The 13,884-nt window shown below is 34.9% G+C and overlaps 1 protein-coding gene across 1 annotated transcript; it reads right to left on the bottom strand.

Annotated features, from left to right (window-relative positions):
• On the bottom strand, positions 2,316-3,923 carry LOC104784232. The gene is made up of 3 exons (XM_010509287.1): positions 3,362-3,923; positions 3,083-3,185; positions 2,316-2,940 (listed from the first exon to the last, which is right to left on the bottom strand). The coding sequence occupies exons 1-3, from the start codon at positions 3,921-3,923 to the stop codon at positions 2,316-2,318; spliced, it is 1,290 nt and encodes a 429-aa protein (XP_010507589.1).

Raw genomic sequence — 13,884 nt, 5'->3', positions numbered from 1 at the left:
AGTGACCTTAGTGCAATGGCAGAAAATAAGTCCATTTGTACAAGGCACCATCACACCCGGAATCGAGTTTCGGCTCCTACAAATATAGGAATTTGGCTAATGAACCGGTCAATTGTGACCCAATAGTTGACCAAAAAAACAAATTCCTAAAGACGAATATGGTCTTTTTAACCAAAAGTCACGTCGGTGATTTCCTCGTTTGTTGAAAACAAAACCTACCCTATCTTTTTTATCCTCCTACTTAATCATTTTATACCAACTAATTTAATTATTTATGAACAAAGTTTCGAAATGGATTTGGTTAAAAACCCTTTTGTTTAAAAAAGTTACTACAGTCATTGGCCCACTTGGTTTTCTTTTTTTTTTCCTTAACAGTGCAAGGAGACAATATGCGCAGACTGCAGTGAAGCTACTTCGATCCTGACATTAGCGTTAACTTAGCTACTAAACCTTCTATGACTTTGTCCCGTTGAAAAAAAAAATAAAAAAAATAAACGAAGAGCTTAAAATTTTTGACTTTGTAAATAGAAGTATATTGTTGATGCACTGTGTAATAAATGGTACTGTAATTTCAAGGAAATTATTGTACAGAATCAGACTATTTATCCACGAGATCAACACATGTCCTCTGACTCTGATGCATATCTTTATCTTCACTTACACAAAAGTCACTGATGGTAACATAATTCACGACGGATTGCATTAAAAGATAAACACCACCACTCCAATGTTACTTCAATCACCTGAATCATAACTAAAGCAATAAATTTATTTCTTTTATATATTTTTGGATGACTATAAAAACCACTTCTCTTTTATTTTTCCAACATCCACAGAGTTATATAATGCTCTAATTTAAATGGATTAATATGGAAATAAACTTATGTGGGAAGACGGAATATGTGAGCTTAAATAAACACCTCAAACTAGATCAAATGAAAAAACTTTAGTTGAATGTGAATATACTATATATACGAGAATTATCTTCCAATTAATCTATAAATTTTCATTATTCATAAAACTATTTCTCTACAACACAAACATATATAACCCTTTTAGCCGTACGAGTATGGATATGTTACGTAGGTCATGTCAATAAAATAGGGGTAAAATGACAACACATGAAAATGAACCTCAAGGGGGACTCGAATTGGTACATAGGACACTCACGTAAATGGAAAGTGGTAATAAATTGTGTAGAAAACAAACATTTTAAAAGAAAAGAAACAAAAAATCATGTAGAAAGTAATTTCGTCCGACTCTTATTAACTTTTGCAATCGGATGCTGTCCATTACATAACCTACATCTGAAAGACTTCTTAAACACAGAAATCGATATCGTCTCCGTGTGAGTATAAATGCAAACAGTAGTCGATTTTTGTTAGAGACACACATCCATGCAAACATTGACTTCACCTCATGTACTTGATGATTATTTAATGCGACAAGGTGGATTTTATTTTTATTTTTTATAATGCTAATTTTTGAAATAAGTTTATTTTCTTTTCAAACAAAAACCCCTAGTTTTGTTTTTTTGTCAATCAAACCCTTACTAGTTTTTTTTTTGTGCAAATCGAAATTCAATTAAGATAAACCGGTTAAACCGGACCAGGTACATAGGTAGCTAAAGCGTTTTTTGTCAGGGCATCTGCATCCCGATTACAGTTTCTAGGGACAAAAGAAAATCTGATAAAGCGAAAGGAGGAAGATAGATCGAAGATATCAAAGATGATCCCATGGAGTTCCTTGGGTGGATTCTCCGAGTTTATGACTTCAATTAATTGCTTACAATCTGAAGCAACTGAGATTTGGGAAAGACCCAAAGAGAGAGCATCTTGGATAGCGTGGAGCATGGATATAGCCTCGGCGATGAGTGGTGATCGAATGAAATTACTGATAGTCGATCCCTTGCAGTGTTGTCCGATATGGTCATTCCGGAATATCCATCCGCATCCAGCTTCTTTAGTCTCCTTGTTCCAAGCTGCATCGACCTGGCATACAACAACATCATTAGCCAGCGGATGCAGGGCTTCCTTGATCATTCGGGGTGTGGGGGTTTCTGGTAACTCTTGAGCTGCACACCACTCTCTTCCCATCTTAAGAGCAAAGGTCAGGGTTTCCTCCGGAGAATAAGAAACATCCCTGAAGATTTTATGATTCCTAGAGATCCAGATCGACCATACTATCCACGGATACAAAGGTCCTACGTTTATTCCACAAGGGGGTAAGCAGATCCAAGCTTTCGCTGACTCGATTAGAGCTCTCAGGGACTATAAGGAGCTAGCCGCAATAGGGTGGTGAAACGGCGCCAGATTCTAGAACTGTTGAGCATATCGACATCTGATGAAAAGATGTTCACTAGTTTCCATCTCCCCACATAAAGGGCATAGGGTCTCCGTCACGATGTTTCGTTTACGCAAATTCTCGCCAGTAGGTAAAGCCCCTTTCATAGCTTTCCAGAGTAGTAATTTATTCTTCGGAGAGGTTTGGATGTTCCACACTTCGCTTAACCAGTTGAAATTACTGTTTGCAGGTGGGCGCTGCAATGTTGCTACACATTCCTTTTTGATGCTTTCATAGTACCCTGATTTGGTCGAGTAGACGCCATTTCTGGTTGGTAGCCATACAAAGGTATCCTCAGCCCTTTTTGTGCTTACTTTAATCTCCAAAATGGTCTGTTCCAGCTCCGGTAAGACCTGTCTGATTTTTTCCCTGTTCCAGTCTTTTGTAGTTGATGAGATCAGGGTCGCCACTGTATCCGACTGAGTCTCCTTTGTTGGTGGTCCCATAGGAGTTAAGGCAGTTTCCATTGATAGCCACGGTTCACTCCATAGAGATGTCTGATGTCCATTACCAATAACTTTCGAGAGTTGATTCTCCAAGAGTTCTTTTCCTATGCATATACCACGCCATCCATGAGACGTATTGGTTGGTGGTACACTGCAAAGGAAAGGGGTAGAGTGACAGTATCTGCCCAGGAGGATCCGCGCCATTAGACAGTTTGGTGAGGTGAGAATTCTCCAGCTCAATTTTGCTAATAGAGCATCATTAAAGCTTTCAATATCTCGGAATCCTAACCCACCTTCTCCCTTTGTTTTGGATAGATTCGTCCATGATATCCAGCACATCTTCTGTTTCTCCGGGGAGGAGTCCCACCAGAACCTTGTGAGCACCGACTGGATACGCTTGCATAAAGAACCCGGTAATTTAAAGCAAGACATAGTATATGTTGGCATTGCTGTCAAAACTGATTTGAGCATAACCATCTTCCCTGCTGATGACAGGAATTTCGGTGACCAGCTGCGAGCTTTTTATCTTATTCTATCCACAATGCTAGTAAACAGATCCTTCTTTTTTTTACCAAAAAGTTCAGGGAGGCCCAAGTACTTTCCTTGTCCCCCTTCTTTCCGGATCTTTAATTGGTCTTTGATTTGATTTCTGATGGTAGTGTTTGTTTTGACAGAGAAAGTGATAGCAAACTTCTCTGTGTTAGTCATCTGTCCGGAGGTCTCACCATATTTCCTGAGGATTTCAAGTAGCTTGTCACAGTCTGCCTTTTCCGCCTTGCAGAAGAACATGGTATCATCAGCGAACAAGAGGTGGTTTAACCTCGGGCTCTTTTTTCCTAGTTTGATTCCTGTCAAAACCTCCTCAGATTGGGCTCTTTTACACAACCCTGACAATACCTCGCTACATAAGATGAAGATGAATGGTGAGAGTGGGTCTCCTTGCCTAATGCCACGTTGAGGCAGGACTGTTCCTTGAGCTGCTCCGTTGATCAGGTATGAGTAGGAGACTGTAGTTAGGCATTGCATTATCCAGTTTATCCACACATGATGAAAACCCATTCTCTCCATGACCATTTGGATAAAATCCCATTCCACTCGATCGTATGCCTTACTCATATCAGTCTTTACCGCCATATAACACCTTTTTTTTGCTTTTGATGTGTGCAGGTAGTGTAAAGCCTCATGTGTGAGCAAGACGTTGTCAGCAATGGCTCCTTGTGGGACGAAAGCTGATTGGTTTTCAGAGACCAATGCATTGAGATGCGGTTTTAATCTCTTGGTAAGCAACTTGGATATAATTTTGTAGTAAACAGGGCAGAGAGCAATTGGACGATAGTCTTTCTTTGTTTGGGGGCTTTTTACCTTTGGGATAATTCTAACATGTGTGGCACTGATTTTTGCAGGTAAAGTGCCTGATCTGAAAAACTGTTGGACCTCACTGACAATTTGCTTTCCAACTGTTTTCTAGTTTGATTGGAAAAAACTTGCAGAAAAATCATCAGGCCCCGGGGCTTTATCAGCATGGATAGAGAAACAAGCGTTACGGATCTCCTTCTCAGATGGGTCAGCTATCAGATTTGCATTCACTTCCTCAGTGACGCATGGTTGTATTGCTTCCTCAATGGTTCGACGTCGCTCTCCTGGTATGGCAGTGAAGATGTTTTGGTAATAATCTGTTATCACTTTAACGATCTGTTCTTCCTCATACCACACTTCTCCTCTGTCATCCTCTAAAACCGAGAACTTATTGATTGTTGTTCTCCCTTTGGTGGTTGCATGGAAGAAACCACTATTCTTGTCACCAAGGTTGAGCCATAGGTGCCTGCTTCGTTGCTTCCAGAACTCCTCCTCATCATTGTATGCTTTTTGGAGATCCCCTATGATAGACGCAAGACAATCATTTGTGCATTCGGGATCACTCATGGCCTTTTCCAGGTTATCTTTGCAACTCTTTATCCGAACTTGACTATTCAGATGTTTTGCCTTACTCCATTGAATGATCGCATCTCTACATCTGCTTAGTTTAGTATCAACCTTCTCGTGGATCATAAGTTTCCAGGTTTGGTTGACCAGTTGTGTAACTTCCGGATTCTTTCTCAGCCTTTGGTCATATCTAAAGAGGGATTTTCTTTTCTTCTTTTTCAGGTCGAAATAGGTGACAATGGGTCTATGGTCAGAGGCTTCGAAACTTAGGTACTCACATCTACCATTGATTGCCCCTACTAGTTTTGTTTATTCACTACTAGTTGTTATTACTCGGAACAGAAGACCAAAATGAGTACAGTCGATTCTGACTGATTAAAGTTATACCGAACCGATTTCAGACCAAAAAGAAAACGAAAGAACTATTATATTTACTTGGAAATTATAGCAAAATATCAGTCAAAGGTCATTCATCAATTTTAATCATATTTAATCTTGTAAACACAGCATAATATTAATCAGAGATCATGTGCTCTTGCTTAGTCTCTCTTCAGGAAAAGCTATTATTGAAGCAAACAATTAAAAACTAAGTACATGATAATATAAAGTTGGGTGGTCCAAATTCCCTCCCTAAACAAAGGGACTATAAATAATTTTCCGTATCTTTATATTAATTAGATCAGTGACAGAGAAAGAAAAAAAGGAATAAAGGAAGATGCATATCACACACTCTCGGGATATATACACAAACACATAAATGAATTTGATATTTTATTGTAGAATTTGAACTGGAGACAAAACAAAAATACTCGAATGCCCACTCAAGTACCTCTACTGAAAAGTGGTGGACGTGACACTCATTGTGCGTAAATTTTCTTAACCCTCTTGATGACATTTGCATTAATTTAGGGTTAATCAAATGCATGCTTATGTATTTAATTGGTTTTATTACATTTTTATTTTTGGTTAAAACTGAAGTTCATATGGGGTTTTTTCTTTTGGTTCACAATAGTTCGAATGGTTAGAAATTACCAATAATTGAGGCAAGAAAAACTAAGATTCATGAAGTCAACACATTATTCCATTAGTCAAATGATTCCAACTAATCGCATCCATCAAAAAAAAATTAAATCGATAGTTTAATACTAGAATTAATGAGATGAAGATTAGTTGATTAAAAAAAGCTCTGTTGGCATATAAATAAAAGACATTTTCTTACAATGTTTAATGTTTCGAGGATTAGCAAACTAACTATTAAAAGTCGCATTGTTGATTTTGCTCGTTTACACATTTATCCCTTGACTTTTTTTAGGGGGAACAAAGTTCAAAAAACGAAAACCTGTAAATTACGCGAATCTGATGAAAGATAATTCAATTTTCTTATGCCATATTGTAATTAAAGTTAAAAACAATAAGATTCTGCCTTACCAAAAAAAAACAATAAGATTCTAGGCACCGTCATGCTTGCAGCAATTTGGTCAGTTTCGTCAATGTTTCCGCATATGCTGGTTCATTCTCAACCTATAAAACCTGACTTGACTTTGACAAGTACCTTGGGAAAGAACCGGTGGTGAAAACTGTATTTTCTTTAAGTACTATTATGGTTCGAATGGTAACTGCGTATTTTGTAACGCAGAACAAATAATTTAATAGTATGGGACGGTTCAACTGCGGTACGTGCAGGATAAATGTATTTACAGGACAAGTGCGGTTACTCCAAAATAAACGGTACAAAATAATGTTTGATTGGTGAAAAATAATTTGCAGTGCGGATTTTATATTATTTTATTAATAACTAATATGATTATATATTTTAATTTGTTTTGTATTTATAAATAAAAATTTTGATTTCTGTAATTTGTTAATTAAAATAGAGATTATTTGTAAATTATATATATTCTAAAATGATACTAAAAAAACTGTGTTAAAAAATATTCAACAAACTTATTATTTTTTAATCGAAATTTTTGTTAGAGAAAAAGATAATCAAATTTTTTTTAACAACACAAGCACAAAATTAACAAATAAATATACTAAGAAAATTTGTTGTTATGAATATTTTTTTTATAAAGAAAATCTTCTTTTGATATTATTTTCTTTTTTACAAACATTTTCTTTCTATTATTAAGGCTTTATCATACCAAATAAACTATATATATATTACCATATAAATACTGGTTATTGCCATGTAAATACTTGTTATACACGTATACAATGACAAAGCCTTAATAATAACCAGTATACACGTTTATTATTGCCATATAAATACTGCTTATTTTTTTTTAAAATGCAAAATATGATAAAAGAAGCCACGTGTTTCTTAGAAGTTAAAACCCTAGTTGTGCTTCTTCTTCTCCGTTTATTACTTGTAGCCGTCTATAGTTTTTCTTCTTTTTGATAAAATATTTCTATCTGTTTTTTTGGATTTAAACTCAAAATTCATCTATTTCATCTCGTGTAATCAAAATTGAACAAGCAACATACAAAGATTCAGTTAACTTCACAAGTGGCTTTGGTCATAACGCTTCCATTCATTTCTCATACTTTTCCAGATCGAAATCTTGCGATTCCTTTAAGCTTCCAGATTGTCTTTTCTCATAATCGCGATTCTGCCATGCTTCCATGCGATTCCGGTTGCTTCTGATTCCGTTTCCGATTCAGAGTCGGGAATCGACGGTCTAGCGATGCTTCCGTGTAATGTGGATAAAAAATTTATACATTCCCTATTCGTTTGGTGAAATAGACAAAAATATCTGAGATACAGTATCAAGACGCAGTATTTGGATACAACATTTAGATGATGTTTGTTTGTGTTATTGGTTCATGTATCCATAAATTGTATCTTATTCAATTATGTTTGTTTTGTAATTTGATATCTGTATCTGAATATAATATATGTAAAATACTAAAAAACCCTTTATTTTATATTGAATATGTTTTAGTGATTTAAATTTATTTATGTTTTTTTGCTCATTTTCATATATATTAAATAAATATTTAAAAATGAGATTTTGTGTTTCTGGTAGAAAAACAAAATTTTGCAGTTTTGGCGAGAAAACAAGATTTTGCGAGTTTGACGAGAAAATAAAATTTTGCCGAAAAACGTAATTTTGCGGTTTTGGCAGAAAAATAGATTTTGTGGTTTTAGCAGGAAAACGAGATTTTGCGATTTTGGCGGAAAAACGAGATTTTGGCGGGAAAACATAATTTTGCGGTTTTGACGGAAAAAAGATTTTGCGGTTTTGGCGGGAAAACGAGATTTTGCGGTTTTGGCGGGAAAACGAGATTTTGCGGTTTTGGCGGGAAAACGAGATTTTGCGGTTTTAGCGGGAAAATGAGATTTCGCGAGTTTGGCTGGAAACATAACTTTGTGGTTTTGACGGGAAAACATAATTTTGCATTTTTGGCGGAAAAACATAATTTGCGGTTTTGACGGGAAACGTAACTATGCGGTTTTGACGGAAAAACGAGTTTTCATGTTTTTGTGTTTTTTGGTAGGAAAACAAGATTTTGCGGTTTGACGGGAAAAGCGAAATTTTGCGGTTTTGGCGGGAAAACGAGATTTTGCGGTTTTAGAGAAAAATGAGATTTTGCAGGTTGGTGGGTGAAGAATTGGAATTTTAGAGTTGTATGTATATTAGAATTGAGAAAAAATATTTTGTAATTATTTAATTAAAATAGGAGTATTTTTAACTTTTATAAATTATGGATGAGTTTACTTCATCCAAACTCTCTAAAAAATCTCATCCAGAAATTCAGTTTTTTTGGATGAGTTTTTAAAATGTATCGAGATATTGTATCTAGATGAGTTCCTAATTGTTACTAAACGAATTATAATAAACAGAGATATTGCATCTGGTTCACCAAACGAACATGACCATTGGCGTTTTTAGAAAAACCGTTGGTTAAATGGTGTATCTCTCTGGGAAAGCGGTCCAAGACTTAAAACCGCATGTGTGTTTTTTTTTTAAAAAAAAAACGCAAATAAGAAAAAAAACTTATGATTGGTGTAAGGAAAGCCGTCTTCATAAAAAAACGTTTTGAAATCCGCTTTGAGTGTTTCCCAATCACAGCCTATATGATTATATCTTTACTACTAGTAGTAAACATTGTAGTATTTAGTTACATCTACACATGGGTGTATAATTTACTCGAGGAAAATTTCTGTGAATTTAACTGAATCAAATACAAAGTTCGAATTATATTTTACTAACTACTAGTAACAAATATGCATTATCTTTTATATATAACTAGGTACTAATAGTGTTGATACTTATATTTAAGTGCTAGATTGCATTATTGGCTTTGTTGATGGTACAGTTGCAGACATTGCATTATTTACTTTCGAGATGGTACAATAGAGACAGCCTCGCCTTAGCAGCTATCTATTATAGGGTGTGAGAGATATTCACAAATGCGGCGAATCTCATCCTCTGAGATTTTGATTTTGATTTTTTTTTTAACAATTTCTAACTTCTTTGTAACGGCACTGAGATTTTGATTTAGTGGAATAATCCCTATAAAAGTTAATTATGATGGGCATAAGAATAAAGCAATATGACGACGACAAAAGAACATTTATATTTCGACAGCTTTTCACTAATAATTTATCTATGGGGTTTATCTTATTAAACTGATATGATTTCCATTTTCCAAATTTACTACATATATGTGTAATGGATGAGATTCATATATCATTTGAACTACCAAAAAATATTAATTATATTTATGGTTGAACTATTTATATGATAAATATTTTAAAAAACCTTAAGATATTTTATATATTGTAGTTGGTAAAAAATCCAAAATACCATTTTTTGAAAAAGAGTTTAGTAGAAAACAAAAATACCATTTCTTTGTTTAGTATAAATTTATTATTCCAAATCCTAAATTTTATTAAAACTTTATCAAAATATGCATAAACTAGCTAAAGGGTAAACTAACAGTTAATTTCAACAAAATAAATGAGAAAGAAGAAGTTTAGTTTGGTGTTTTCCACCAAAATAGAAAGCTAAATCACAGCAAAACTCCACACGTGCCCTTGCTTTGTGTATTTTTCTTTATGTTCGTCGTCTTTGTTTATATGCAAATTTTCTAGTCACTTTTTAATTTAATATTTATTTTTGTAATTAAATATTCTGTTGCTCTTAATAATTGGCTCGTTTTATAAAAGTTTAATCTACTAATTAGTTATTTTAACATCTTTAACTAATGTAATTAGTTATATGCCAAATGAGTGGGCTGGAAAATTCGCAAGTGCCTTCACGTCACTGTATCAATTATTGTAAAGGTTAAGGAATCTTGGTGTCGTGAATCTCCATCTTAATTGTCAGGTTCGTACATACTTCTTTTAATAGTGCCTTCTCGACTGTTAGATATGAATACCATAATAATTTTGAACCATGCGTGTTTGTATAAATGACTAAGCGTTTTGGTTTGTAAAGATTTTGTTATAAAACTTGTATTGTTAAACATTTTAAAAAATATATATATATATATATATATATAAACGACAAAAATAATCTAATTTCTCTTCAGCAATGAAAATAATATAATTAATTTTCATTAAATATTTGGATTCACATATTGGGGTGGGGATGCATGTGTGAGCATGTTAGTTCTAAATTCATCTGTGTTTGGCTTGTTCATATGTGCCACACCACTTGCTTTATGCTCTTTAATCTTTTTTCTTTAATTTCTCTTTTTAGTTTTCTATTTTTTTAGCTTTTTCTCCTATGTTCAAATTAAATTAGTACATGTGATCTCCTCTAAACAGATTTTTCCTCTTAAACCAAGGATAAATGATGGCAATATGTTATTCTTCTATATTTTCATCTGTCAGATGTTATTATTTTTTACCAAAATCATTTTTTTACCATATATATATGCAACGTTGTTTGATTTTTATTTTCGTTTTGAAAAAGATATTTGTATATATGTATAGATGATAAATAATTTAACATCCAGTTAGATAAATGATTAGATCTTCTAGTCCTTATTACTTTGAATATATAGCATTTTCTCCACCATCCCATTGTGTTGCAATTACTTTAATCTATTTCATAGTGATTTTTATGTTATTAATTTATTTCTTCTAAATGTGTTAGCTTGCTCAATTTTGATATTTCATTTTCACTATACATATTATTAAGGTTTTTTAAAATACATAAAATCACATAAAATCTACGTTTTTTTTTGAATTTCATTACTGAATTTTCTTTCCAATCAATGATTAGATCTTTTTCTTTTTTTTCTGAAAGCTTTCCCTTCGCATGTTAAATCCCTAATTGTATGGCTGTACGGTCATGAGATGGCATTTTTTGTTTGCTTGCTGATGTTATATTGTTATCCACTTATTTAGGCCACTCAGCCAAATGACACAAATCTATCTTTTATTCCTACACTGTTATATATAGGGAGGTAGCAAAATTTTAATAAGAAAGTTACTCAATGCTATTAATCATTCAAAACCTTTCATTATTTTTGCTAATGATACAGGTGGTTCGTAATTGTAGGTCAAATCCTCCCATATTTTAGAAAGTTGATTAGTGATTAGCTCCTTCTAAATTACCGGCAATTATCATAGGAAACGTCAAAATTTGCTTACAAAATAATCAGTATAAAGATATTCAACCTACAAATGTCAACCCATAAGCAATGAAAAATTTGATCCGATGAAATGAGTACGATGAGATAGAGAAACAAAGGTTTGGTCCTTTGGCAAATGGAGAACATGTGCAATTGTGCACTAATCCTATTCCATTATCATACTATTTTTCCAACTTCTTTTCTGTTCTATAATTTTAGTACTTTCTAACTCTAAATTATTATTGAACCTAAAAAGAAGAAAAATGAATTATGGTAGTAGCTAGAGTTTCAAGGGTCCATCTCATTCACGTCTCCGTGACATCTAGCAACTAGCAAGTGCCTAGAAAGTGTATGAAACGACCTTATTGTTTTCGGTGAAGACATAAGTATATGTCCATATCTGAATCTGTTTCCTTTACTGATTGATTGGTCGAACTTATCCAATGACGATTTTTTTTATTTTCAGTACAACAGAAAAGAAAAAAATCAGTTACCTAGAACATTTTGATTAAATTTTTTACCTACATGCTTGTTTATAGTTTATGACTCATACATTCATACTTAGTATTAATTGTTTTAAATAGCATTTCAATTATATATAACGAAATTTTCAGAAACATTACAGAGTTGACTACTTTCACTTATGTGTCCTTTCAAAAGATTTCAGCTGATCCTTACGTGATATGATTTTTCACTTGTATATGTTGGACTAGCTCGAAGTTAGATTGTATATAATAGATAAAAACAAAATGTAATTAACAAGTAATGTGCTCAGCTAATTTTGAAGAATATATATTGTTCTACCTGCAGGGTTTGTGAGAACTTTACAATTGACTGGATGTGAAATATCGATCCGCACATGCATGTGAATATGACTTTTGTGATTGTGAAATGTGGTGGGACTGCGGCGTTTTTGTGATATATATAAGTCATAGGAAAGATACAATGAAAGTTGTCCAAAAAAAAAAAAAGGAAAGATACAATGAACAAAAAATCAAAGACAACTTACAACTTAGGTTTTCGTTTTAAGTATATATTTTAATGTTGCTTTGCTCTAGAGGCGACTATTGTGGCGATTCTTGCCATAGTCCACTTTTCCGGCATTGCCGGTGTTTTTCTCTTTGTTAGAGTTCCTTTTCCACCGACACATCTATCAAACTATTTCGCTGTTTCACTGTTGACGGTTTTCTTCTGTTAGTTTATCTTCTCCCCTTTCCGCAGGAGATAACCGTTCCATAAAACCGCCATGGATGTCCTCCTATAAATTGCTCGTTCCCCACGTGATTTTCTTACTCAATTCACTATCCCATCTTCGATTCTCCATCCCCTTTCACACAATGAGTGATTACTTGCGAAAATCTGTCCAAGATCTCGATCTTGGAATTGATGATGCCCTAATAACTCTTCCACCGGACTTTGTATCAAGGGCGGCTGCTATTAACCGCTTCTCCCTTGTGGTTACTCCGGTGAACCCCCATAAACAGAATTTACAGGCCCTTATCCGCCAGATGCCCAGGGTTTGGGGATTCGCTGAAGAATGTGTTGGTCGGATAATTGAGGGAGGAAGAGTTCAGTTCCGTTTCCAGTCTGAAGAAACGATGAATTTGGTGCTTCGTCGTGGCCCATGGTCATTCAATGACTGGATGGTTACAACCCACCGATGGTACCCGAATATTGCCGAAAATGATTTGAAGATTATATCTTTTTGGGTCCAAATTCAAGGTATCCCAATCCTCTACTTAACTAATGTCATGGCTAGGAGAGTTGGAAATAGTCTAGGCTATGTGACTGAAGTAGATTACGATGAGAATGTTAACCAACTTGGTTCTGTAAGAGTTAGGATAGACTTGAACATCGATAACCCACTTCGCTTCCAAAAAAATGTTCAGTTTATGCCAGGTGAATATACTATCGTTAAGTTTAGATTTGAGAGACTCCGTAACTTCTGCACCAAATGCGGGTCCTTGAAACATGATAACAAGGAATGTCCCATGGGATTCGACAATCCTGATCAGTACGTGTCTGACGCTGATAGTGATGGTGATGATCACTTTGATGGAGACCAGAACAACATGACGGAGACTGATACCACACCGGCTATGTCTCCTTCTGTGGCTATTCCTGGTTTACAAATGACACCTCCAAAGGGAACTACTTATGAAAATGCACCTACCAACACTCTCTCTTCCAAGGTTCCAAGTCTTTTTGAGGACACAGAATTAACAGCAGAACGTGGTCGCTACCTTCATGCCAAGTATGTGCGGAACTTGACTGTTTCTCAAGCGCACAAGGATCTTCTCGAGGAAAACACAGACAATGCAACACCTGATTTTGTCTTTCTCAAACGCAAGCGAGTCAGATTTGAAAATGCTTTTAACCAAGTCGATGCTGCAGAGGAGATGGCGGTTCTGAGCAATCTCCGGAAACACCGAAAGTACGACAATTCTGTTGGATCGTGTTCCTTCACTAATTGATTAGACGGAGGCGCCGGGGGCCCAGTACCCCCATATCCTCCATGAAGATAGTGTCCTGGAATTGTCAGGGCATTGGATCGCCGCTGACGTCTGCTACCATAAAGCAGATA

This window comes from Camelina sativa, chromosome 4, assembly GCF_000633955.1.
Source record: "Camelina sativa cultivar DH55 chromosome 4, Cs, whole genome shotgun sequence".
In the NCBI taxonomy this organism is placed as follows: Eukaryota; Viridiplantae; Streptophyta; class Magnoliopsida; order Brassicales; family Brassicaceae; genus Camelina; species Camelina sativa.
The sequence above is the reverse complement of the archived record's forward strand: the minus strand, read 5'-3'. Positions and strand labels throughout refer to the sequence as shown.